The sequence below is a fragment of the Plecotus auritus genome (genome assembly GCF_963455305.1).
Source record: "Plecotus auritus genome assembly, chromosome: 2".
Lineage (NCBI taxonomy): Eukaryota > Metazoa > Chordata > Mammalia > Chiroptera > Vespertilionidae > Plecotus > Plecotus auritus.
The window spans coordinates 29,830,828-29,858,128 of NC_137771.1; the positions used below are offsets into that span (position 1 = coordinate 29,830,828).

At 51.2% G+C, this 27,301-nt stretch overlaps 1 protein-coding gene across 5 annotated transcripts; it reads right to left on the bottom strand.

The window, feature by feature from the left end:
* Positions 1–6,232: 6,232 nt before the first annotated feature.
* Positions 6,233–26,198, bottom strand: TIE1 (tyrosine kinase with immunoglobulin like and EGF like domains 1). Of its 5 annotated transcripts, XM_080656610.1 has the most exons (23): positions 26,086–26,198; positions 22,556–22,873; positions 22,368–22,478; positions 20,771–20,926; positions 20,495–20,626; positions 20,193–20,333; positions 19,846–19,974; positions 18,951–19,096; positions 18,340–18,484; positions 17,111–17,269; positions 16,815–16,952; positions 16,319–16,615; positions 15,589–15,879; positions 15,037–15,227; positions 12,010–12,220; positions 11,729–11,839; positions 11,324–11,514; positions 10,026–10,139; positions 9,850–9,920; positions 8,689–8,729; positions 8,507–8,603; positions 8,324–8,423; positions 6,233–7,408 (listed from the first exon to the last, which is right to left on the bottom strand). In XM_080656610.1, the coding sequence occupies exons 1-23, from the start codon at positions 26,141–26,143 to the stop codon at positions 7,337–7,339; spliced, it is 3,420 nt and encodes a 1,139-aa protein (XP_080512736.1). In that variant the 5' UTR covers positions 26,144–26,198; the 3' UTR covers positions 6,233–7,336. The 5 variants fall into 5 exon arrangements, 4 of the variants coding, with proteins under 4 accessions (XP_080512736.1, XP_080512739.1, XP_080512737.1 ...); XR_013959950.1 differs by lacking the exon at positions 11,324–11,514 and having other exon boundaries at positions 26,086–26,165; XM_080656613.1 differs by lacking the exon at positions 16,319–16,615 and having other exon boundaries at positions 26,086–26,165.
* Positions 26,199–27,301: the final 1,103 nt, after the last annotated feature.

A 27,301-nucleotide genomic window follows, 5' to 3' on the forward strand; every position in this document is an offset into this window, starting at 1 on the left:
ACATCTCACCATAGCCTACCTGGGCATTTAAGCCTGAAATCTGACAGTGATCTTCAACTCTTCATTCTCCCTCCACTCCAGCATCCAAGTTTTACCAAGTCCGGTGACTTCTACAGGGAGGTGGTATAATAGTGGTTAAGGGTGCAGAGCCCACAAGACTAGAGGCTTGTCTATGACTGTCAGAGTTGCGATGAGGGCTTTCTGCTCCTGCATGGAAGGAGGTCCGGCTACCTGTCCTGTCATTTCCATTTTTCTCTGCTCCCACACAGCTGGAAAGAGGTTCCCTCCCCAGTCCTTTACTTCTTTAGAATATCAAGCAGGAACTGGACTAGGCCTAGGGAGACCACTTAGAGTCCAGTAGGCTTCTTAAGGTCCAGCCCAGAGCAGCAGGCCTGGGCTTTCTGGTGGCATGTAAGGTCAAAGTGCAGCCATTGCTGAAAGAACTCAAGGGGTTGCTGGATGAGGATTGGCTCAGGCAGTAAGTGGAGTGCTGTTAAACTGCTCTCTGGGGGCAGGAAGAGAGGAAGTCTTGTTTTGTAGCATTTGCTGCTTTTTGCAGTATAAATACCCAACTATGGCCCATTTCAAGCTACTCACATAATGTCACTGAATAGTGATTGAGAAGAGAATTGGCTCTCCGGAGCCTGTACCTGTGCCTTGCCCTTGTCCCACCATTTCCCCAGATTTCCAACACCTGTGTTTTTATCCAGTCTGAAAGTCTGAGGTAGGTTGCTCCAGGCACCTGGAGTCTCCATTTCCCCATCACTTTCCAAAAATTGCCCAGCTTCTCTCCAAAATGCTTGTTCCATTTACTCTTCTAGCAGTGTGTTAGAGCATGCTACATTCCTCACATCTATATCAGTGCTGTTTTAAGTCTGCCATTCCGATAGTTAACAAATGGTATCTCCTTACTCTGTCCCTTTTCTGAAGCTCGAATTTGCTTTTATTCTTTTTCTGCTTAAAATCCTTTCATGGGTCCACATGATCCTTTGGACCGAGACTCATCTGGAGATGCTAGAACACAGCCCTTTGACCTTTCATCTCCCAGTTCTTGGAGTCTCTCCCTCATCCTGCCACAGAGCCTTGTTTCCTTGCTTCCCCAGGCACAACTCTCCAATCTCATAGCCTGCTAGAACTTTCTTTCTGATTCAAGTTCAGCCCCCAAGTCACTACTTCTTGGAGAGTCTTTTTTTTTTTTTTTAAATATATTTTATTGATTTTTTACAGAGAGGAAGAGAGAGGGATAGAGAATTAGAAACATTGATGAGAGAGAAACATCGATCAGCTGCCTCCTGCACACCTCCCACTGGGGATGTGCCCGCAACCAAGGTACATGCCCTTGACCGGAATCAAACCTGGGACCCTTCAGTCCGCAGGCCGACGCTCTATCCACTGAGCCAAACCGGTCAGGGCTGGAGAGTCTTTTCTTATCTCCCAACTATATGTAACGGAGGAAAAAGCTAATTTAAAAAGAGAACTGCAATTTCACATTCCTTTCAGAGGCCTCAGTAACTCTCTTGTGATCAGAAACAACATGGTGAGCCTTTGGGCATGACCTCGATAGGAAGATGTTATAGAGCTACTAGTACATTTGCTGAATATGAAATTGATGGGACTTTTGGCATGTTCTGTGCTAACTCTCGAGAAAGAGGAGGGCTAGTAAATAACAGCAACCTAAGAAGAAGACGCTTCACGAGAGAGAAATTCCAGTAGGAGGACTGTTGGGGGAAAATTTTACACCAGTGATGCCTGATATTCAGTTTTAACTTTACACCCTCTTCTGTGAATGCTTAGCTTCCCCATGAACACCCCAGACATTCTGCAAAAGTGTCCTATACACAATACCTGAGAGTCATGGGATTTTTCTGATACCTGTGGAGTTGAGAGAGGGTGGCAGCCATGGAAAGTGAGCAACCTAGTGATCAAGAATTTAGCAAGAGGTATGGATATATGGAACAGACTGACAGATCTCAGAGGGGAACATATATGTATATACTAGAGGCCTGATGCACAAAATTCATGCAAGGGGCTCAGCAGCTTGCCTTGACCCTCACAGCCCCGGCTTCATCCAGAAGGTCATCTGGAAGAATGTCCAGAAGGTTGTTCGGCTGTCCTGTCTAATTAGCATATTAGACTTTCATTATTATAGATGCATAGCACATGGACACAACCAATAGTGTGGGGAAGGCCTGGGGTGGGGCTAGGGCTAGGTGGAGGCGGGAAATAGGGGACATCTGTAGTACTGTCAACAATAATAAAATAAAAGAATTTAGCAAAAGCAGGGATTCAGGTTGAGAGGTGATCATGAGGATGTAAACCCTTGAAGAGTCTTAGTAAAAACAGGGGAGGTGTGGACTTCCCTGAGAATGTGGAAGAGGGACTGAGCTGTTCTAATTGAATATGAATGGAAATAGCTACTCCAAAGGCTGCCTTGAGGACATTTAGGTTGCATACTTACAATCTATCCTTCCTCTGTGTCCCCTCAAAATTTTTGTGCCTCTGTTGGGGTGCTTTCGTACATAAACAGCCATGCTGTCTCCACCTTAGCTAAACAAGTGGAGATTGTCCTCCTGGGGTAAAAGCTAGGCTCTTTTTCCCTGATTTCCTATCTTACCATTATCCTACCAGCTACCATTAATAAACACTTGCATGTCTCATTTCATCACACAATGACTCGAGTAGGTGCTCTTTTCATTTATTTATTTATTTATTTATTTATTTATTTATTTATTTATTTATTTAAAATATATTTTATTGACTTTTTACAGAGAGGAAGGGAGAGGGAAAGAGAGTTAGAAACATCGATGAGAGAGAAACATCAATCAGCTGCCTCCTGCACACCCCCTACTGGGAATGTGCCTGCAACCAAGGTACATGCCCTTGACCGGAATCGAACCTGGGACCCTTGAGTCCGCAGGCCGACGCTCTATCCACTGAGCCAAACCAGTTAGGGCCCTTTTCCTTACTTTATATAAGAGAAAATAGGGGCTGTGATGGGTTAAATGGATTGTCTAAAGTCATTACTAAGGAGCAGAGCTGAGATTTGAATTCAGGTCTGTTTGACTCCAAAGTCTTTTCTTTAACACCCTGACTAGGACCTCTGATTTCTCCATTTTATGCATTGATTTAACATTATGTGCTTAGCACAGGGCCTGGCGTGAGTCTCTCCCACAATATGAGGCTAAGTTCAAAATAGGCATCCAGAGAGACTTAATTTAAGTAAATGTGAAAAGGACCAGTAGATGGCTAGCAGTGAGAGAGAGCTGCAGGGGACTCAATTTGGTCAGCCCTCCATCTTTCATTCTCCATGAGACTTCCTGGTTTCTGAACTGCTTTTACTGAGCTGCCAGGCTCTCTCTGAATCCTGAATCCATGTTTCCTGTTGAGGAAACATGAGGACCAACCTACTCCAGCCAGACTCTGGTTGGTCTGCCCCACTAGGGAGAGGGCTGGGAGTGAGATAAGAGGATGCACAGCCCATAGGAGGAGCCTGAGTTGCCCAGAGGGCCATGCAGGAAATCACTCCTTCCTTGGGGGCTGAGAGGGAATGACTCAGGGCTGACTGGCGGGAGTTCCCTTTTTTGGGCCAGGACTGGCTGCTGAGAGGTGCCTTGGAGAGCGTGCTCAGGTTCGCCTCCCCCAGCTGCCTGCCTAATGAGCCTTTGAGAGATGCGTCTTGGCCTTTCCTCCTCTTTTCCATCATTTCTCTGGAAACAAGTTTGTGCTGATGGACTGGTCTATTGCTCCAACCCCCTGCCCAACCCAGACCATTGCCTGTGAAAATATAGCTGTAGAGAGAAGCAGTGAGAACTGAAGCTAGGCAGGTGTGGGCAGGTGAGGCGGAGTATGTAGCTCTGTACCTGCAGTTTGCTGCCTTGTTTGTAGTGAGGCTGTGAGTGCGATGGGGCTACAGTGGAAATGTGGGAATCTTCTGTTGGGAGAGGGTGCCCCTTGGGTCCTGCCCTTAGCCCAGGACCTGGCGTGCAGTATGAGATCAGTGTATTTGTGTTGAACTTGGGAGTTGTATTATACCCCAATCTGAACCCTTTTCACTGTACCAGAGAAGTAGCATAGCACTATGGCTAAGAGAGGGACTCTGAAGTCAGAATATCTAGGTTTGAATCCCAGCTCTGCCATTTACTAGTTGTCAGACTTTGTCTAAGTCACTTAGCCTCTCTGAGCCTACTTTCTCTTCTGTAAAATGGGAATGATAATAATAGTACCTACCTAATGTTGTTGAAGATTGAAGGAATTAATACAGGCTAAGTGCTTGGAACAGTGCCTGGCAATCAAGTGCCATATAAGTATTAGCTGTTTTTGCTCTTTTAGTGACTGACATCTCCATCAACCCAGTTATCTAAACAGAAGCTTGGCAGTAAACCTAGATAGACTCTACCCTTTCCTTCCATTCCCATATTCAACCCCTGTCCATTTTTTTACCCATGTCTTTCTTTAATAGCTTTATCAAGATACTAAAGGCCTGATCCACAAAATTTGTGCAAGGGTAGGCCTTCCTTCCCCTGGCTGCTGGCTGCAGGCTTGGCCTGGTGCTGCCCGCATCCACTGCCACACAACCCTGGTTCCCCGTTTCTGCAGAGACCCCATCATGGAGCCCCCCCCCACAACCGATTGATCGCAGGCTGGTGGCCTGGGCCTCCCTCTGTGGGGTGATGGTGGGGCAATGGCGGCCCCCGCCCCCCAACCAATCACATTGACCCGCCTTGGCTGGCTTGGTGCCAGTGTATGTCATAGCGTGATTGTCCAGATGGTTGTTCTGCTGTTCGGCCGTTCGGTCCATTTGCATATTACACTTTTATTATTATAGATAATTCACTCATTTAAAGTATACAATTCAGTAGTTTTTAATATATTCATATATATATGCAATCACAATTTTAGACTTTTTTATCAACTCAAAAAGAAATCCATAGTTTTTAGCTCTTGCCCTCCTATCCCCCCATCTTTGTCCCAGCCCTAAAGCAGCAGATTCACCTATTCTGGACACTTCATATAAGTTATATACAAATATAATATGTGGTCATTTGTTACTAGCTTCTTTCACTTAGCATGGTATTTTCAAAATATATATATTATTGATTTCAGAGAGGAAGTGAGAGGGAGCAATAGAAACATCAATGATGAGAGAGAATCATTAATTGGCTGCCTTCTGCATGCCTCCTATTGGGGATTGAGCCTGCAACCTGGGCACGTGCCCTTGACTGGAAACGAACCCAGGACCTTTCAGTCTACAGGCTGATACTCTATCCACTGAGCCAAACTGGCTAGGGCTTTTTTTTTTTTTTAAGACTTAAATGTTTTCATTTATTTTTACAGAGGAAGGGAGAGGGAGAGGAGGAAGAGAGAGGGGAACACTGATGTGAGAGAAACATCGATGGGCTGCCTCCCGCACACCCCCTACACGGCATCAGGCCTATAGGGTCCAGCACAGGCTGGCCCCTGACACCTCTCTGGGTTCATTACCCTCACAGAGCTATGTTCTCCCTTTATTCCAGCCACATGGAACTCTTTGCAGCTCCTGAACACACACATGTCACAGGTGCTGTTTCCCCTGCCAGGATCTTTTCCTCAGGTGAGCCCCTACTTCTTCATGGCCCATATTAAAATGTCACTTTCTCTGGAAAAGCTTTCCTGACTCCATCTCCTTCCTACATATGCTACCCAGGTACCCTCCCTCTCTTATAGCATACTCTTCTGTTTTTTGTTTGTTTACATATCTGTCTCCCCACAGGGGCATCTTTGTTTGTTTTTTGGTCCCCATCAGGGACAACTTTGTAATCCCCACATCCTGGACCTGGCAATATCCCTGTAGTGTATCTGAAATGAAATTTAACTTTAGCAAATCCCATCTCTTTCATCCTGCATAGCTTTCCATTTACTCAGTTAATTTCTTCTTAAATTCAGCTCCACACGCCAGCCATTCAGGTCTTTTTGGAATACAGATGCTGATAACCCCTACCCCACCCCATTTATCTTCCTGCACTTGTATGTATTATCTGCTGATATTGAGCACTATGTACCAGGCCCAGTGCTGTGAAAACTGTGCCTGTGTGATCTCATTTAGTGCTAACAATAGTCAGGTAGCTGTTACTAACCCCATTTTTTCAGAGAGGTTAAGTGATTTGACCAATTTCACACAGATAATGATATAGCAAGGACTTAGACATGGGTCTGTGTGATTCCAGAATCTGTGCTCTTATTTATAACACCATACCATGTTATGCATTTTTTTTATTTCATCTGATTCACTGAAAAAAAAAAATGTGTGAAGCAAGACAAGTGTTGTTTCCTAAGGACCAGTGAGAAGCCAGCAGTGAGAAACCAAAAGGATAGGCAAGCCTGAAGGCCACATGACTTGGAGTAGGACACGGACTAGCTTTCAGGACAGGGAGCACCTCCCAACACACTTGGAGACCCTGAGGGAGGCATAGAAATTCTACTATGGCTGGCTGAAAATGCCTCCCTCTTTTGGGGCCCATATGCTGGGCAGTAAGGTGGCTACCAAGCCAGGAAAAGCTGTCTAGAGACATAAAGAAAAATGGGAGCTCCAGACAGGCCAGATGGTGCTGAGATGTCAGTTTGAGCTGAGGCTGGGCTGCAGCTGACCCTGGCATGGACTCTTTGGACAGAGCAAAGAATGCTAGGCTGGCAGCTACCTAGAGATACAGGGAGACATGTTGGGGATAGGGCAGAAGAGTAGCGAAGAGATCAGGGGAAAACTGGACTTCTCATATGGCCAAAATGTAGGGGTGGTATAGGTGTGAAATAGTTCTTCCAGAACACCTCCCATCATGGAGAAGCAATCCCAACAGGGGGACCAGATCTACAACAGCGTTTCTTTTCCTGGAAAGTCTAGTTTCTCTGTCTTTGGTTCAGCTTTTCCCTGGGATTGGCCAGCAGTAAAAGGAACACATTGGATGGAGCTTCTCAGAGCATTTATTTTTTTCTGATTACAAGGCCAGGAATGGGGAGCAGCTGAATAGGGCATGTTAGTGATGCGAGTGCTGGCTTGGGTGGAGGAGCAGAAGTAGAGGTTTGAGTGTGGGGAGTAGGAGAGGAGCACATATGTGAAGCAGGCAAACTAGGAGGAAGGATGTGAAGGCAGCTGTAAGAGATATGCAGGGGGCAGGGGAGCAACTTCAAAGGATGAGGACCCAATTCCCCTAAGCCCACCCCTTCCCTGGATCCCCTCTTGTCTTCCTTAAGTTAAAAAAAAATCCTGGAGGCAGCTTAGGTCAGAGGCTACAAAGATCAGAAGTCACAGGTTGAAGAGCGGTTTGCTCTGACCAGCAGAGCCAGGCTCTGCCTGGACAGCAGCTCAGGCCTCCTCAGCTGTAGCGTCGATGCCCGCGTAAGTGAAATTCTCAAACAGCGACATGTTCACGTAAGCCTGGGGAGTAGAGTAAACTTTAGTGGGGGCCAGGGATGGGGGCCTGGAGGTCCCTGACTTTCATGTGGTTGGGGTATCTGAAAAGACCTTGGTTTGTTCTGGAGACTCAGGAATCCCCCACCAGCCCTAAACAGCAGGGCATGACACCACAGTTGGAGGCTCAGGTGAGAGGCCCTTGACACAGTTGGTAGTTTTTTCATGCACTCATCCAATGAATTTTTTGCTCATTTATTCATTCAGTTCATTCATTCATTCACTTAATCATTTATTTATAAAGCTATTTTTGACATTTTACCTATTTACATGGTTATTTTGATCATTCCTTAATTCTTAAGATACTTTACTAATTCCTATTGCTATTTAGTCATTAATTCATATGAAGAACTCTTTGCGTTTACAAATGTATTACATTAATTGTGATCTATTTCTTTCTATTTATTTGATAATTTGTATATTTACCTGGTTATAAGATTCAGTTATTTAACTTTGTGTTTATTTATATGATTATATCATGTGAATATATCATCTATCCACTAATTCTAGTCATTCATTTCCTGTACCATTCATCCATTCATCCATCCATATTCCCAGCTGACCACCCATGCATTGCACTCTGGCTCTGTGACAGGTGAGGAGAGGTGTCCTAGATGAGAATGGGCTGATGGCATTCAGGAGGACAGGCAAGCAGTCTGGGAGCTGGACCTGGAGAGGGATTTGCTGCTGGGGCTAGTAGTGGCCTTGGACAAGTTTAGAAGGACCTAATGTCCAACCTATTGAGAGCTGGAAAGGGGGCCTGGTCTAGCTGTGGTGGCAACTAGTGGTGAGAACGGGCACCCAGAGGCTGATGCTGGCTCCTATGCAAGGGCAGTCCTGTGAGCCTGGTGAGCACTAGTCCTCATGACCCCGCCTCCTCACCTTCCTGGCTTCCAGCATTCGGCCCAGCTGCAGCGCAATCTGGGCAAAGGGGGGTCGCTCGTATGGGCGGTCTCGCCAGCACTGACGCATAAGTTCGTACCTGCAGATGGGACATTACTGAGATGAGGGGTTGGGCCAACTTGGGGTGATGGGGTCACAAGGCTCGAGGCTGAGGCAACTCACACTTCATCATCACAGTTCCGAGGCTGCTCCATGCGGTAGCCCTGAGGCAGCTTCTCATAGAGCTCAGCACAGGTCATGCCACAGTAGGGTGTGCCCCCTGCAGGAGGGGACAAAGCTTCCTCAGCCCAGGGCCCCAGAAGGGTAAGGTGGGGCACCCTGGGGGATGGGGGTGTAGGACTCACCAAGGCTCACGATCTCCCAGAGGAGGACCCCAAAGGACCAGCTGAAATGAGGAGGATGCACTTAGTTACCTTTAGGCCCTGGGGCCAGCATTTTAGTGTCTGCCTACCCCAGGTTTGTAGCCCATCCCAGCCTCTGCATGTGTCTATTCTGTAAGGATTGGCCTTGGCCAGCTGTGGTCTCTGCTCCATTGAAATTCCTTCATGGTTTCGCCCAGGCTCAATGTAATCATAGCTAACATTTTTATCGTACATTTCCTATGGGCCAGGCACTGATCATTTAATGTATATGTTAATACATTTAACCCTCACACCAACCCTATAGATGGCAACACTGAGGCAATGAGAGGCTAGCTGGCTTGCCCAAGGTTACACAAAGAGTAAGTGGCAGAACTGGGATTCAGACCCTCGTAATCTGACTCCAAAGCCCTTGCTCTTAACTGGCTCTTATAGTGTAACAACCTCCATGTATGTGAGAGCCAGGTGAGGCCAGGGTAGGAGTTTTAGTTGGGGGAGGGAATCTAGGGGGTTTGGAAGCAGAAGAAGGAAGTAGGCAAGTGATGGTCAGAGGGGTGATCATGTGGTGGACAGTGAGCCGGACAGGCCAGGGCTTGGAGCAAATAGGCAGAGCCATGGCTGGAGGGTTGGGCAGACTAGTTTTCCCAGAGAGAGTGGAGGAGTGTGCCAAGATGATTGTCTGGAGGTGGGGAGCACAGAGAAGGAGTCTTTGGGGTCATATTCTGGTTAGGCCCTCATATTGGGATGTCCCTGCCCTTTAGAGAGGAAGGTAAGAACATTCTTGAATGGTCTCTCCCCATTGACCTGGGCATTATCCACCAGCACCCCCAAACCTCTCTAAGACATCCCCCTGTCTCTTACACAAACATTGCCCTAAACTACCCTACCCCAATCCCCACCTGAAACAACTTCTAAGACAAAATTTCCTTCCAGCTAGGTCCCCTACCTTCCCACTAAGATGCTGGGCATCACCAAGATATACCCAAGATACACCTGCATCACACATGTGCCACATGTGGAACACAGCATAGGGGCAGCCAAGTCATGCCTTGGACTACCTGAGACATGTATGAAATGTGTCCAGATTATGCCTGTGTGCAACCTTGGGAGACCAAGCCCTCCTACCCATTCCTGCCCAACACTCACACATCACTCTTGGTGGTATAGACGCTGTAGTTCAGGGACTCAATGGCCATCCAGCGCACAGGGAGCCGCCCCTGGGAGAGAGTGGGTTTGAGGGGTTGGGTGAGGAGGAAGGGCCTGTTTAGAGGGCTCTTGGGAGCAGGACCAGGCATGGAACCTGAGGGAGGACTGAGACTTACCATTGTCTTCTTCACATAGACCTCCTCCCCTCGAGAAAGGCCGAAGTCGGCAATCTTGGAGGCCAGGTTCTCTCCGACCAGCACATTTCGGGCAGCCAGGTCCCTGTGGATGAACTGGAGGCACAGTGAGAAGTCAGGGAAGACTGGGAATGAGTAAGCCCAGGACTCCTGGGCCAGTGAGGGGTCCTACCCCATAGCCAGTTTTCATGGCCACCCTCAGAGCCTTTAGTAGCCCTTACCCTTCTTCCCATCTACCCAGGTCTTCTCCTGGAACAACAACTCCTGCCTGAGAAAAGTCACGGTGCTGCCTGCTGTCATCCCTTCCTTTCTGTGGTATGTCCATGGCCAAGCTCTGGTGTATCCCTCTTCCTGGGGCAATGGCGGGTATTTCCCCTTTGCATGGTTCTACCTTTCTCTCCTTAATTGATGAGGGTGGGGAAGGCCCTTCTCTTCCCAAATTGACCCTTTCTCTTGAGTTCCAAGTCTCCACTCAACCCTCCACGTTCCTCAGAGATCTCTATCCATCAACTCCTCCCTCTGTGCTGCGTCCCTCTGCTTTCAAAGATACTCATAACTTTACTACGTTTAAAATGCCTTCCCTCAGTCTCATGTTCCCCCTACGACTGCTGTTCCCTCTCTCCTTTCATTCAAGCAGGGTATCGTTGGATTTGTGTTACAGCCTCCACTCTCTGCTCCTCCTTTACCTTCTCCTGATGGGTCTCCTACTCTCCCTTACTATTAGCATCACCACCTAATGGTGACAGTTTCCAGATTGTTGTCTCCAGCCCAGGCCTCTCCTGAGTTCTAGGCTGGTCTCTACAACTGCTAACTCAACACCTCCATCAAGATGTTCCTCAAGCCCTAGCTGGTTTGGCTCAGTGGATAGAGCATTGGCCTGCGGACTGAAGGGCCCTGGGTTCGATTCTGGTCAGGGGCACATGCCCAGGTTGCGGGCTCAATCCCTGGTGGGGGGCATGCAGGAGGCAGCCTATCAATGATTCTCATCGATGTTTCTCTCTCTCTCTCTCCTTTCCTCTATGAAATCAATAAAAATATATTTTTAAAAATGTTCCTCAAATGCTTCAAACGCAATAACTCCTCCAGACCTGCTTCTCATCCCGTCCTCTCACCTACTCCCCAGGCCAGCACCTTGGGGTCATATCCTTTTCTCAATTCCTCAATCCCACATCCAATCAGAGCCTGCTTATTTTATCTCCTGAGGTCGGCCCATCGGCCCCCCTCTTCCCTCGAGCACACTTTCCCTCCCTGCACTCACACTCACACACACACACACACACCTGCTTCTCACTCAGGTACTGCATGCCATTGGCAGCATCACTGGCAAAACGTAGCAGCTGCCGGGAGCTGAGGGTGGAGGCTGTTCCATGTTCTCGGGCAAAAACTGGGTCTGTTTCCAGGACCCGACTTTTCCGCAGAAAATCTAGCAAGTTTCCATAGGGGGCATATTCGATAGCAATATACAAGTAACCTGGGAGGTGGGGAGATACATGTTGGGAGTTTATATACAGGCAAGCTGGTGGCAGCAAGTACCCAACAATAGTAGACAGGGAGCATAAGGCATGAAGGAGAATGAATAGTGATGATTAGGTAACCTGAAGCTCCCAGCAAGGTACTGATGTGGAGGAGGTGATGGCTGATAATGGGGTTTCGAAGAAGGGGTAGGTGATAAGATGGGGGCTCACCTCGGTTCTCACAGGCTCCTAAGAGGTTGATGATATTGGGGTGATGCCCCAATTTGCACAGAACTTCCAGTTCTCCCGCAAAGTCACGATGGTCATTTTCAGAGGCGTATTCTGTGTAAAGAATCCAGTATCACTTTTGCCAGAAATAATTCTGGAGAAAGGGCATGAGCTGGTAAGGGCTGAGGTCAGTTACCAGAGGGAGCAAGATGGGGCCTGAGATCTGTAGGACAAAGGAGAGGGTCAGGAGTGGGGTGTGGGGTCAAAGATCACTCCCAGCAGACCTTTCAGCATCTTGATCGCTGCGTTCATCTTGAGCCCGTCCTTCTTGATCATGGCCCGGATGACCTGGCCAAAGTTCCCCTCCCCAATGAGGTCCTCAAAGGTGATGTCCTCCCACTCCAGCACCGGATAACTCAGCGGCTCAGGCTGTGGTTTTGGTCGTCGGGTCAGCGTCAACGTGCCTGAGCTGAACTGCAGGATGGTCTCCTCACCCTTCATAGGATGGGACAAATGGGCAGACAGTCCATGCAAGAGACATGGGGTCAGCAAGAGGCACTGATAGACAAAGAGTGGTTAGATAATGGAGACCCAGACAGAGGGCATCTGGTGGCCAGCTAGGGACACACACACAGCAGAGAACATACTGAGGCAGTCATAGGAGATGGAGCCATGGGTGGGCCATTGGGTGGACAGATGTCCACTGAGAGAGGCTGTAGCCTGGGGGTCAGGTGTGTGGGGCACTGAAAGAACAAGGAATAGGCAAAGTCACTAGAAGCCACAATCTAAGTCAATGGGAGGATGATATATCTAACATTTGAAATAGAAAGGAATTGGAATGAGTTGTGATGGGAAGCAGTGAGCTGATCCCACAACCAGGCTTTTTTTGTCACCAAGGATGCCCTGGAGAGGACTCCAGCCTAGGACTCCTTTCCTTCCTTCCTTCCTTCCTTCCTTCCTTCCTTCCTTCCTTCCTTCCTTCCTTCCTTCTTTCCTTCCTTCCTTCCTTCCTTCCTTCCTTCCTTCCTTCCTTCCTTCCTTCCTTCCTTCCTTATTTATTTTTTACATTGATTCTTAGAGAGAGAGAAATATTGATGTGAGAGTGAAACATCGATCATCTTCCTCCTGCATGCCCTCTACTGGGGTCAGAGCCCACAACCCCAGCATGTACCCTGACTGGGAATCAAACCAGCAAGCCTTTGGTGCCTCCCAACCAACCGAGCCACACTGGCCAGGATTAGGTTTCATTTATTGAGCACATTCCTAGCTCTAAGCCAGTGGAGGAGCTTTCTTCTCCATAGCAGCAGAAGCAGAGTTATCACCATCCACCCACTTGGCATTCACCCATAACTCTAAAACTACCCTGGGGCCGCCAAAACCGGTTTGGCTCAGTGGATAGAGCGTCGGCCTGCGGACTGAAAGGTCCTGGGTTCGATTCCGGTCAAGGGCATGTAACTTGGTTGCGGGCACATCCCCAGTAGGAGGTGTGCAAGAGGCAGCTGATCGATGTTTCTCTCTCATCGATGTTTCTGAATATCTATCCTTCTTCCTTCCTCTCTGTAAAAAATCATTAAAATATATTTAAAAAATAAATAAATAAAACTACCCTGGGGCCTAAAAATAGAAAGACCATAACAAAGAGGAATGTCCATTGCCCCCATCTGAGTAGGAGCTGGACCACCTGGGCAAGGCTGACAGCAGAAAAAAGAAACAGTAGAATAACACAAGGTTAGCTGCCAATATGAGAACTGGAAGATGTGCTAAGACAGCCATGATGGGGGGCTCTGAGCTTGATGGGGAAGGGGTGGGGACATGGGTCACACTGATTTGCATGAGACATGGACAGCTGAACGCACACACCAGCGTGCACATGCATTTTTTTAGCGGTGGTACCGTATGCAGGTGCATCCATGCAGAGGTCCACATGGACATGTGCACATGGAGGAGCACAAGCAGAGGGACAGAGGCAGTGCTCATGGGGATATACACATGCATGCACACATGGCACACACTCATGGCACACACCCACACAGGCACATGTAGCAGGGGTATATCTTGGTATATGTTAGCACAACATATATGTTAAAAGCTGCTTTCCTACCTCCTTTTCCCAACATTTGTACTATTACCCTCCCCACTATAGCAGTGACGGCTTTTGGTGCACACTGACCGAAGAAGAAGGGCCCACGCAGCCTGAACAAAGAAGCCAATTGAATCTCTGAAAGGAGTTTTTAAAGCATGGCAGAGACAATAGCTTTGGACACTAGGCTTTCTATCACAAGGATCAGCCCTTGAGAGAGAAGAGGGTCTTTTTTTTGAAATGCCAAAGCTTGGTTGTAAATACCAAGAGCCCAGACGTGGAGGAAAAAGGGCAGACTTCAGGTCATAAGTTGCAACAGTGGCAAAGATCTCAGAGGAGACAGGACCAAGGAAAGAGAGAGAGGTAGGAGCAGGTGAGAAATGGAGGAGGTGACAAGATGAGCAGACTTGGTCCTTTAAGATGAGCCAGCACCCTACCCTCACTCCTAAGGACTACAGAAAACTCAGACAGGGAAGCCAGGAAGAGTGGACGTTTGTGTTTCCTTTCCCAAGGAGCGATGGGTGAGGCTGCAGGCCCAGCACAAGTCTATGGTGGTAGAAACAGCTGTATAAAGGGTAGTAACAATGGGTCTGAGGGTCATAGGATATGTTGTCTTCTGCAGGTTACAGGGAAGCACCCCAGAGTCCTTAAGTCTCCCCATGGAAGCCCTGGGATTTGAAAGATGGAGGACGGGATGAGTAGTTCATAGAATGAGTAATCTGTTGGCAGGAGGCCAGAGAAGGGCTGAGACCATCAGCCACAGCTGTATGGAGATGGAAGCCGGCTCCAGAGTTGGGGAGGGCTTTTCAGGACAGAGGCCAGCATGAAGCTCGGGTGTCCCTCCACGATATCACCATGCTACATAGGCTTAGATCACCCCCATGGAGAAGGGGGCGAATCCTGAAATGACCATAGTGAAATATAGACATGACCAAGTTATTTTGAATTAGGAATATGAAATGTTTCACCACTGATAGCAATGTTTCACCACTAATAGCAATGTTTCACCACTAATAGCTCATAAGCTGAGTTCAGTTTTAGAGAAATAAAGAAATGGGTATTTTATGCCCTTAAGTGTCATTAGGTATAGTTTTATACCTGCAACAAATACACACACACACACACATACACACGCTCGGGTGTACAAGTACTTGTCTGTACATAGGTAGAAACATATATACATAGAGTCTGCATGCATGTGCCCCAAGGCTAGGACAGGTAGGTGACTGACCGATCCTGACTGGTATGTGAAGGTGCGTCTGCGGTGCAGGCAGCTTCTGCGGATGCACACCAGGGTTAAGAGGGCAGCCAGGATGGTGAGGCATGTGGCAGACATGGAGCCCACCACAGCCAGGATCAGCTGTTGATCTAGGCCCTCTTTTGCTGCCCGGATCTCTTGGACTGGGCCCTGGCTCTGCAGCCCTGTACATAATAAGATGGGCAGATCATGGGGACCCCTGGGTCAGGAAACCAAGAGGCCACCATGGGGTCAGAGGGACAGAGGCAGTGCTCATGGGGAGAGAGAGGTCAGAGATCCCAGTACCAGGGAGGGTTCAGGGATGTCAGGCCTAGGGCCCATGGGTGACTGGGGTAACATGATTTTCCCAGCACTAGGATAGAAGGTCATAAGAAGGGAAGGGCCAGGGTCCCCAGTACCAGGACTTGTATCACTTGTTGGGAGGGCCTAGGATGCCCTAGCTCCAAGGCAGAGGATCATGTGGAGGGAGGGAGTACTGAGTCTGACCCCACGGCCTGGAAGTTCCCATGGGTCCTGCTCTCTCACCGTTGCCCAGGGTAGACTCTTCTACCATCTTGCTCCAGTCACCGGGACCCTGGACACTGGCCCGCACACGGAAGAGGTAGCGTGTGCTGGCATTGAGGCCGCGAACGATGGTGCTTGTCTCCTCGGGCCTGTCCACATCCATCCACAGTGGGTCTCCTGAGCCTCCAGCCACCTGCACCTCCACGATGTACTTGGATATAGGCCCAGCCGGAGCCTCTGGGCGCTGCCATGTGAGCTGGATCGTAGAGTCCGAAAGGGCCCGAGCATGGAGATGTCGGGGCGCTGGGGGTCCTGAAGAGATGAGGATGGAAAGGCAGGGCTCAGACAGGACCAAGTTATGGAGCTGTGGGTCAGATAGGTCATCCGCTCTAGTGGTGTCCCCTCTGAGGACCCCAGAATGGGAGCTACCCTGCCAACCTCCTCCTTCCCTCTTGGGCTGACTTCCTCTCCCTATGATCTCCTTCACCCTTGAGCTTCTGCTTCCCCTTATTCTCCTTACATACCAGGAGTCTTAGGTCCTCCTCATGCCCCCCTATGCCCTGTGTTGCCCCTGTCCCATGTCCTCCCCATGTCCATGTATGCTTGATGTTGTAGGTCCTGCTATGCCCATGTTTTCCATGTGTCCTGGGTTTTCTCCACATCCATCCAGGTCTTGTAACCTCCCATGTCCTTTTGGGTCTCATGTGTCCCCTGTCCTCACTCTGAGCCCTTCTCCCCTTCTCGAGCATACCGCTGAGGGGCAGAAGCACGCGTGCGGGGGGCGAGGCAGGGCCCAGGAGGGTGCAGTGGTAGAGCCGCACATCCAGCTGGTAGTGGGTGCCAGGCGTGAGTCCCGTCAGGAGAGTGGTGCGGGCCTGGGGGGACGAGACGTTCTCCCGCCGCTCCTGTCCCCGTGCCCCGTCCCACAGGCGCAGCAGGAAACCATCGCCCACCAGTGGCCCAGGCACCGAGGGTAAGGACCAGCTCACTCGCAACCGGTCAGGGCCCTCCACATGCCAGCCCTCCAGCCATGGCTGCAACGAGGGCTCTGGGGCCAGAGGTCAGGGATCAATGAGTCCTTGGGGCTGTACAGTGCAGTGATCCTCAGGGGGCAGGGTGGGACAACCTCCAGTGGGAAAGGCAGGGGCCCAAGGGGGGTGGGGGGAGGGGTGATAAGCTTGACAGCGCCTGAGTGCACGGGATAGTAGTCCCTATGGGACAGGAAAGGATGACTCTTGGCCTCTCACCAGGACAGTCTGTGGTCATGAGGGTGGGAGGCCCCCAGGCCCCCTCCCCACCTTCCCCTGGTCGGCTCAGCTGCACACGGACATTGTATCCTGTCTTCGGCCTGAGGTTCATTAAGGTCACATTCTCACTGGGGTCCACTGAGGATGGGATGCAATAGCATACATCATTCGGTCGTTTCCAGAAGCCACCATTCTCCCTTCAGCCCTTTCTTCCCCTTATGCCACTCTCCCTCCTCTCATTCTCCCCTCATTCTTACCCAATACCGCTGTGCCACCCCAGCTCTCTCCCCACTCACCCACAATGGAGGACCAGGCCCTGGTGCTGTCCTGGGGCCGGTAGTGCAGGCGGACAGAGGTAATGGGTCCGTCCCCAGAGTAGGAGACCAGCGGGGACACCACCAGCTGGCGGCTCTGCTTGGCCAGGAGCCCAGGAGCAGTCAAGGGCACCGGGGGTACTGCCAGGAGATGCAGGGTAAGGCATGGCCCAGAAAGCCCACCCAGTCCTCAGAAACATGAGAGGACTCTGGCCAACGAAGACACCTTGGGTCTCGGTTTGGATCTGGACTGGGGAGGCCAACTTCAGCAGATGTCCAGGGTGGCCAGGGCCCAAGGACGACAGAGTTCTGCCCCCTGGGCAGCATGGGCACAAGTATCGAGCACTATGGTACCATGTTTAAGTGCATCATTTAATTTACTCTTCATAGCAACCCTGTCAAGTGAGCGCTGCTATCTTCACTTTACAGAGAGAAACAAGCTATGAGGGGCTAAGTAACCTGCTTAAGGCATGAAGCTAGGAACTTGTAGAGTGAGGATTAGAACCTAAATTGTCTGGGTACAAAGCCTGGGGGAAGTGAGAAGAGAAAGGCTGGAGGTGGAGCCCTAGGGCCATGCTAATATTTCCTGGTGGTGAGGAGCTGCAGAGTGGTGGGAAGGGGATGGTGAGCAGGTGGGAAGAGTGGGAGGGGGAACTAAAAGAGAAGACTGGACTTACGTGGGGAGGAGGGAGTGCGGGGACCAGAGGGAAAGAAGAACCAAGAGGTGGCAGGGGGTGTGAATGGTCAAGACTATGGTGCTGGAGAAGGTGGGCATGCTCTGTTCTGAGCAGTCCTTGGCACTGGCAACTCCCTCCTTATTTCACCTCTGGGAAGTTGAGCAGGTCACCCTCTCCTGACACGAGTGCCCTATGGTGTGGGTCAGAGGGCCAAGTAGCATCCCAGAGGCAGAGGTAAAGGTCACTGTGTGTCTGTGGGAGGTGGAGAGGACAAGCATGGCCAGGCAGGCAGGAAGCTGGGTGAGGCCAGGGGGTGTCCCATTTTGGGGGGCACAGGATGTCCTTTCCAGATGGGACTGAGTGGTACTCCCACTCTGACACTGTCCAGCCTAGATCTCTGGTTGACCATATGCCTTCTTCTTTGCCTGGGCTGTGACCTTAGATGCCCTTGCCCTTCCTGCTACGATGCCCAGTCTGAGCAGCACCAGCTAGTGCCTACTCTGCCTGTTGCCCTTCTCCATGGACATCACTGACCTTTGACGTTGACCTTGAAGCGCCGGCTGTCTTGACCACCAGACGTGGACACGCGGCATTCCCAGAGTCCACTGTCCCCAAGAGCCAAACTCGGCACCTCAAACTCAGCTGTAGTCCTATCTGGCTCCACAATGGCCTTGGTAGACTAAGAGAGACAGGGGAAGGGGACAAACCAAAGACAAAGTATATCCATGTGGCAGATACACATCTGTCTAGACTAGTGGTCGGCAAACCGCGGCTCGTGAGCCACATGCGGCTCTTTGGCCCTTTGAGTGTGGCTCTTCCACAATATACCACGGCCTGGGCGAATCTATTTTGAAGAAGTGGCATTAGAAGAAGTTTAAGTTTAAAAAATTTGGCTCTCAAAAGAAATTTCAATCGTTGTACTGTTGATATTTGGCTCTGTTGACTAATGAGTTTGCCGACCACTGGTCTAGACTGATGAGGGGACAGAGGCCAGGAGGCAGCCCCTCAACAATCAGCTAGACCCCATTTGAACCTTCCTCAGGCCAGTGGGTAGAGATGGCAGAAAGCCTTAAGGGGTCAGAGATCTGAGGGACCAACTGTAAGGCTGGCGGTCAGGGGCCCTGGGTTGGGATGCAGGGGCTGACCAGGAGGATGGTGCCATCTGGCTTGCGGAGCTCCATGTTGCCTGGTACTGGGAAGGGGTTTCCAGCAGCTGCACAGTTGATACGGGGCATCGTTCCAAAGTTGAACTCTAGTTCTGAGGCCACATCTAAGATCTGGGGGATTCGGTCTGGGGAGAGAAAGGACATTTATCCTGGAGCCATCACAGGGGCAGGCACATGACCGCCAAAGTGCCCTTCATCCTGTGTCATGCATCTCAGCGGAGGCACTGCCATCTGCTCAGTCACTCACTCAAGCCTGAAAGCCAGCAAAGTCCCGTGTGAGTCCTCTAAGGCCCTCTGATCAGGCACAGAGTCTATCTCTTGCACCCCCCACCTCCTAAGATCTTTTCATACCAAAACGAGGGCCTTCACAGCCTCAGCCTCATGACTAGAACACGGGCCCTGCCTGCGCAGATCATCTGGGGTCTCCCAGCAGCTGGGGTCCTTTCTTAAACACAAATCTGACAACCTTGTGCCTCTTCAACAATTCCTTCCTGTCCCTATCATATTAAGTGCAAACTATTGCCTGCCATTCAAAGTCCCCAAGATGTGACCTCTTCTGACCACTACGCAGCCTCCCCTTACTCTACTCTCCTGGTACCCAAGCTTTTGTCCATGCTCTTTGCCCAGCCATCTCTCTTTTGTCCTTCAGATTCCATCTCAGATCTCACCTCTTCCAAGAAGCCCTCTCTGACCGTCTGGCTACCACTCACTCTGGGCTTCTTCTGCTCATCTCTATATGGATGGTACAGACTGGGTGGTGAGAACTGCTCCCAGACCATGAGCTCCCTGAGGGCAGGACTTAGAGCATTAACAGGGAGATGTGTCTGGTGAAGGCTGGCTTATCTTAAAGGATCCGAGAGCCCTGTGTTCATACCTGACTTCTCACAGTGCACTCCATGCCATCCGGGGGGGCAGACACAGCCACTGAAGCGGTCACAAGTGCCGCCATTCTGACACTGGCACTGGAGGCTGCAGTCAGCGCCAAAATGACCAGGGGCACAGGCTGGAAACAGAAAGGGTATGTTAGAGGGGCACAGGTCAGGGGGCAACAAAAGCACGGCTGGGGCCTGGGTAATGGCAGGCTGGGTGGAGAGGGCACTGGTCAGGTGAGCAGGGGACTGTGGAGGGCCTGGTGTGCAGGTCAGGGCCAAAGTGAAGGGTCCAGGCCAAGCTCGTGCCAGTTCTCTGGGTCAGGGACTGGGAGAGTGGGTTAGTGCATACCTTCCTGGCACTGGCTTCCTCTCCAGCCAGATCCACAAGAACAGCCGTAGGGGTCTGGGAGGCAGAAGGTAAGGCCCCGGCAGCCTGATGTACTTGGGCACTGCTCTTGGCAGCTCTGCCCAAAACGGCCCTCTCTGCAGGCTGGAAAGAGGACATGTGGTGTAGAGGTTTCTGGTAGGTCCCAGGGTCCGGGACCTACTTGGTACTCTCTCTTCCTTCAAGCTCCATCCCCATGGTTCAAGGGTCTTTCTCCCAGCCAGGCATCCTCTCCTACCTAGGTCCTAGCTCCCCCTCCTCCTTACCCTTCTCACAGCGGGTGCCAGTGAATCCAGGGGGGCATACGCACTCGCCATCCTGGTCATGGCAGACACCTCCATGTAGGCAGCCTGGGCATTCCTTGGTACAGCCTGGTCCCCAGCGCCCTGGCCCACAGCCTGGAGGAGTGTGCTTTCAGCAGGAGACCCTCACCCACCTGAGCACTGCTGCTGAGGGGTGGGGCAGCCTGGGGACCCACAGGAAGTACCCACAGGGCTCCCAACCTCCCACACCAGCCACCACCCCTGCTCCCAGCCCCTAACCCCGCACGATGAGCCGAAAGAAGGCACTGCCCAGGGGGCTGGCTTCCAGGTAGGTGGCACTGTAGATGCCGCTCATTGGTGGCTGTGCATTTGCGAGCTGCAGTAGGAACCGCCCATCCTGGGCCTCATGCCAGTCCAGGGTATAGAAGTAGGATCCTGAGGGGCATAAGCGGGTCAGGGGCCTCAGTACTATTTGAGAGCTGGTGTCCCTCCCTCTGTTCACCTCTGCTCAGGCCGAATCAATGTGCATCATGCACTGTGATCCCACCTGGGGGAAAGCACAAAGTGTTTGTACCCAAAAGCCAGAAAGCTGGGGAGCATCCTCTCATCATATCCACCAACCACTCAGTAAATCACAGTCCTGTTCAGTCTGTCTCCTCTCACCTCCAAAAGCGTCCTCTTCTCTCCAGGCCCACTGCCACCTGCCATCCTGGTCCCCACTTTCCATAGCCTCCTAAGTGGTTGGTCTCTGCTTCCTGTCTCTCCCTTTCCCATCTGCCCTCTACTCAGCAGCCAGTGTGTGTTTTTCTGCAACAAAGCCCTCTGCAGCTCCCTGCTTAACCTCTTCAGTAGTTCTCCACGGCCCTCAGGGCCACATCCAATGCCCTAGTCCAGTGGTCGGCGAGCCACATGCGGTGCCGCTCTGTTGACTAATGAGTTTGCCGACCACTGCCCTAGCCCATCATTTTCTTCACCTTTTGGCTACTGCATAGCCCTCTGGCCCCATACCTCTCCACAGCCTGCCTGACTCCTAACATTCCTGAATTCCTGAACTGCTGGTTTCTCTTCCTACCTTTGCTCTCCCTCTTCTTTGTCTGGCCAATTCCCATTCCTCCTTTAGGGCACAGTTCAGGTGTTATCTACTCTGGGATTTCTCTCAGGAGGTCTCCCTCCAGGACCTGCAGACTCTAATATTAGACAATTGTGCCTGCCCCATGCCCTGCTTGGCTCTTTGCTTAGGACTGAATGGAGACTCTAGGGAGCCCAGGTCTACCTGACTATCCACATCCCTTCAGAGGCCTTGGAGCTCAGGAGGCAAACCCCTTGACCTCAGGAGTCCAGGGACCCAAAAGGCAGTCAAAAGGCTGTGGGTCTGAGGGTCTCTGGGACCACAGAGGAAAACAGCTTCCTCCCATGGGATGGCTGAGCTCCCAGGTGTGGCCAGGCCCCAGCACACATCTGGACAGATCTAGACTTTCCCTGTACTAGGACTTGGTTACCAGTTTTCTTCCTCATGGGGCTGCTGCTCCTGCCATCTGGGCTCCATACCTGCTAGCTCCTAGGGGAGAGTCATATGGGGAGGTGGGGGGTTAACATAATGCTAATTTGGGGGTGACAGGGGGAGTAGGCAGGTGACCATGATGCCACCGGTCCTCTGGCTGCAGGAGGACAGCTTGGAGCTAGAGATGGATGCAGGTGCTTTCATGGACCTGGTCCAGGACATATGGGGGCCCTGGAGATTGGCCAGGGGGATAACAGGTATATGGGAATGACGGGTAGGTAAGCGGCCAAAGTTGGGGATGCCCATGGCCATGGAGGTGTTGGGGTGTCAGATCTATGGGTTTACCTGCCCAACCAGCTCAAATGCTCCCCTTACCGTTGCTCTTCCAGATCACATCTGTCTGCTTCTCCTTGAGCACACGCGCGGAAAGCACAGCCGTGTCCCCTTTGTTCACCGTGTGTGTGACTTTGTCAGGGAGCAGCTGGGCTGTGGGGTGGATGGAGGGTGCGGTCAGAGGTCAAGGGCAGCCCCTCCTCTCCCTCCTGACAGCGGGCTAGACTCACCCCCAGGGCTGTTGTGCACGTAAAGGACGCTGGTGCGCCGGGCCCCCGAGCCGCCCACGCAGGAGAAGACGCCCACCAGGTCGGAGGGCTTGGAGAAGCCGTGCAGCGTGATCCGCTGCGAGCCGTTCCGGGCCAGCTGCGGCGGGGGCCGCGGCCGGGGCGTGCGCACGATGCGGTCGTCCTTCTCCAGCAGCAAGGCCTGGCCCCAGGCATCCGAGCCCCTGCCAGCGCCGACCTCCCCAGACACACAGGTCAGGTAGAACCGGTGCGGCTCCAAGCGGCGCAGGTCGGCCAGCAGCGTCAGGTCCACGGCTGCACCTGGGAAGGGACAGCAGTCCTGGGATCCGACCGGGCCCCAACCTCCCTCCCTCCCCACCCCCTCTTCCCCACCTTCAGGCTCTGCACTTGAGCAGGCATTTCCGTCCCCAGCCCTTCCTGACCCTTCCGGGTACACTGACCCCTTTCCCTTCAGCCTCTTCACCCTAAAAGAGCAAAAACAAAAACAAAGCCCCCTTCCTTCTTCTGCCAGATGGCTTCCCTTTGCAGCCCAGCTTTGGCAAGAATGATCTAGGCTCCCTGTCTCCCTTTCCTTTTCATTCGCTGTCAGTCCCCTTTTCCCGACCTGTCTCTCAAACTGCTCTGCCAAGGGAGCAGCTCTCCCTGCCCCGCCTACACTCTTCCTGCCCCCCACCCCGAATGTGCAGGCTGGGAGCGCCAAGGAGAATAGAGCGCTGGGAGAAATCTGGACATGTTTGCAGTGCTGGGATTTAAGGCCGGAAAGGCTGGGTTCCGCAGCCAGGTGGTTGTGGGGCAGAAAGGAAGAGAACTGTGGGCTCAGCGAAAAGCCAGGGACAGAGGCCAGGCTGGGGCAGGCGCTGGCCAATGTGCAGAGACACAGGTGGGCCCCAGGTCTTTGCCTTCAGTAGAACTCCCGGCCTTGCTGGAGAATAGACATGGACACACCTGTCAAATGCAGGCGCCCTGCAGGGAAGCACAGACGATGGGTGCCTGACCCATTGCAGGGGATGAAGAGATGCCTTCTGGGGGATGGAGACCTCCCTGGAGGGTCTTAAAACCGAGCAGGAGGACATAGAAGGGTGAGGAAAATAGCGAGGGGAGAGGTCAGTGGTAGGAAAGGGCACAGCCTGAGTAAAGACATGGAATGAAAAATATTATGGTACGGATAGGGTAATGTCCAAATTCAGTGCGGCTGGGGCATGCAATGTAAGGCAGAGAGTGTGGGAAACCAAGTAGAGCCAGAGTCCAGGCCTGACTATGTGGAGCCCAGACTCTCAGCCACATGACCCCATACCTTTCTGAGCCCCTCCTTCTCTGTCACTGCCTGCTAACTGCCAAGTAATTAGTTTAAATGCCTCTTAGCTTATCCACTAATATTCTCCCTAAGTCTACCAGGGGTAAATGAAGCTAGCATTTGATGACCGCCTGCCATATGCCAAGCATCTGATTTCCAATGAATCCTCACACCCTTCAGTGAAGTTGATATCTTTCCATTTACAGAGGAGGGTGATAATTATTCTATAGGCTTCCTTGAGCAGCTCATTCTTTGCTGTTGTTTTTAATATATTTTTATTGATTCCAGAGAGGAAGGGAGAGGGAGAGAGAGATAGAAACATCAACGATGAGAGAGAATCATTGATTGGCTGCCTCCTGCACAACCCGCACTGGGAATTGAGCCCTCAACCCAGGCATGTGCCCTTGACCGGAATCAAACCTGGGACCTTTCAGTCCATAGGCTGACACTCTATCCCCTGAGCCAAACTGGCTAGGGCAATTCTCTCTTTTTTTGGCTTTAATGTCACCTCTGAGTCAATAGCCCTGGGACAGCCTCTCAGCTTGGGCCTGCTTGTCCATCAGCCTTCCTCAAACCTGTGTCTTCTTTTGTGTGTGTGTGTGTAAATATATATATTTTTAATCCTCACCCAAGGAGATTACATAAATCTCCAAGGAGATTACATATATATTAATTGATTTGAGAAAGAGAGGAAGGGAGAGAGAGAGAAAGAGAGAGAGAGGCAGAAACATCAATGTGAGAGAGAAACATTGATCAATTAACTCCTGTATGTGCCCCAGCTAGAGATATAACCGGAAACCTAGGTATGTGCCCTGACCAGGAATCGAATGCACAACCTTCTGGAGTATGAGGTGACCCTCCCACTGAGCTACCCGGCCAGGGCAAACCTGCTACTTTTCAGTGCTCCCTGACTCAGCGGATGGCACCAGCCACCTGAGACACAAACTTCGGAGTTATCTTATACTCCTACTGTCATAATAATTAATGTTTATTGGAGGTCAATTGTACGCCAGACACTTTACTTATGTTCTCTCATTTTATCATACTATCTGGGGAGGTAGGTGTTATTACCCCAATTTTATAGCCAGGGAAGGAAGACTCAGAGAAGTACTTGCCCAAGGTCATAATATTAGTAACTGGCAGAACCAAGTTGTCTGACTCTCAAGTCCACACCTTTAAGCATTATACTGTCTGCCCTAATCAGTCACAAAATTCTGCAAATCCTGTCTCCTCTAAGCCTCTTGACTTTATCCCCATCTGCAAGCCCATCCTTGTTAGCCTTCACCCTTACTCACTTTGACAATCCCAATAGCTACACCCCTACTTTCTCAACACATCCTCCAAAAGTGATCCAGCTAAGACCCTGTGTCTCTCTAGCCTACCACCTTCCATGGCCCCTATTGCCCTCAGGATAAAGTGCAAGCTCTTGAGCCCCTTGCTGCTCACACACTGCCCCTCCTGCTGTGTTCCCTTTAGGAACCTCCTCTCCCAGGTACTTTCATGCCTCTGAGACTTGCATCTATTGCTGGCTGCCTGGAATGAAGACAGCTGGTCTCAATTAAGGCTTTCATGACCCCCTTTTTACCTATTGCCCAAGGCAGAGTAAGCGCTACTCTGGAGCTCCTTATGCCTATGTGTTTAGCCCCCACTAGACTGTGAACCACTCGAAGACAGCCTCTGCATTCTTTGGCCAGCACACTTATTCAGAAGCCCCTACCAAGTGCCACACGTTGTGCCAATCGCTCTGTGTAAATTACTTCATTTAAACCCCATAACAGCCGTAGGAGGTCAGCATCAGTTAATCACTGTGCAGCTCTGGAGGCTGCCCACCACTTAGCACAGCCCCTGGAATATTGTTGGTTCTTGATGAATGTTTGTCAAGTGAATAATTAAATGAATGCAACACAAGGACCATATGATCACGCACTGAAAATTTTGTAGGCCCTGCTGTTCCCCACAGATCTTAAGATCCAACACAGTTAATGGCCCTTCCCCTCCCCACCCCTCCCCTTCCATCCCTCCCTTCTCCTCCCCTCTTTTAGCCCCAGGCTGTAGTGATTTCTAGTGCCTGATACCATTTTCTAGGTTTTCCTGGCCTCAATCCCACTTTCTAGCTGATTACAATATGGATGGAATTGTTGACAGTGATGATAGAGTTTACTGGGGTAGAATCAGGGCCTTGGGGGGCTGGGTGCGTCATGGCTTGGGGAAGACTTACCAACATGAGAAGCCAAGAAGATGATGGGGAGCAGCAAAGGGGGCCCCAGCCAGACCATACTCTGGAGGCTGACCAGGCCACCAGGACAAGCTGAGCCCACGGTCAGTGACTCTGGGTCTGGCTGCTCAGCCTGTGCTAGTCAGTGAGTGTTGGTGCTGGGGAGGAAGAGGAAATGAGATGGCTTGGGTGGGAGGGGTGGCCGGGGAGAGGGGTGGGAAGGACTTATCCTGCTTCAGGGCCCCTAGGCCCCCCAGTGTGATCTCCACAGGCTGGGGATGGGTGTGGCCTAGAAGGCCCAGGATTGGGGTCTAGAGGTGGGGGGAGGGTGTGGTAAAGACAGACCTGGAGACTGTTCTTTGGGCCGATTTTTCCATCCCCTCTTCTCCTCTCGGTCCTCAGTCTTGCCAGCACACAGGAGGCAGGAAAGGGAGGAAGCCAGTGGCTTCCGCCTATTGAAGAGGGATGGGGGGAGGATATTGTTCTGGTGTCTCCCCTCCCACTCAGCACACACACACACACACACACACACACACACACACACACACAGTACAACCCAATGATTCCTCATGCGCCCCAGGACAATTTACATGGATGTCCTATAGAGCAGTTCACGTATGTAACACAAGGGTCTTTGTGGGCCAATTTATGTATGCGCTCAGGGGAACAAAAGAACTCACACTAGGACAAAAAAGGATCTTCGATTCTATCTTGTGTAACTCTCATTTTACAGATGGGAAACTGAGGCCTGCAGTGCTTGAGGGTACGCTGAGGTCATGAGAAAGCTGGGACTTGAACTTCTGACTTAGTCGCTCCTCCCTGGCATGCATTAAGCAGACCCAGAGAGTGTTGCATTTACAGTCCTCAGCTGAAGCCACTTACAGCAAACCCTGTCTGTCCCTGAGCACTGGGGCCGCAGAAGTCTTCCCTGGGAGTACACTCACTCTTGAGGGCTGACAACAGCCTGGGACAGTCCCAGCCCCTTGGCAAATCCCCATGGATCTTGTCTCTGCTGTGCCCCCTCATCTCTCACTGCCCTGGCACCACTGCTTCACCTGTCACCACCACTGGCAATTTCCAGAACAGATCATGACCTGCAGGTGTGGAATGCCTGCAGGGTGTGTGTGTGGTGTGTCCTTGCAGGGAGCAGAGTGAGAGGTCTTGGAGTCATCAGATGTCTGGGGCTTGCTGGTGAGATCTATGGCCCCTCTGGCCTGGA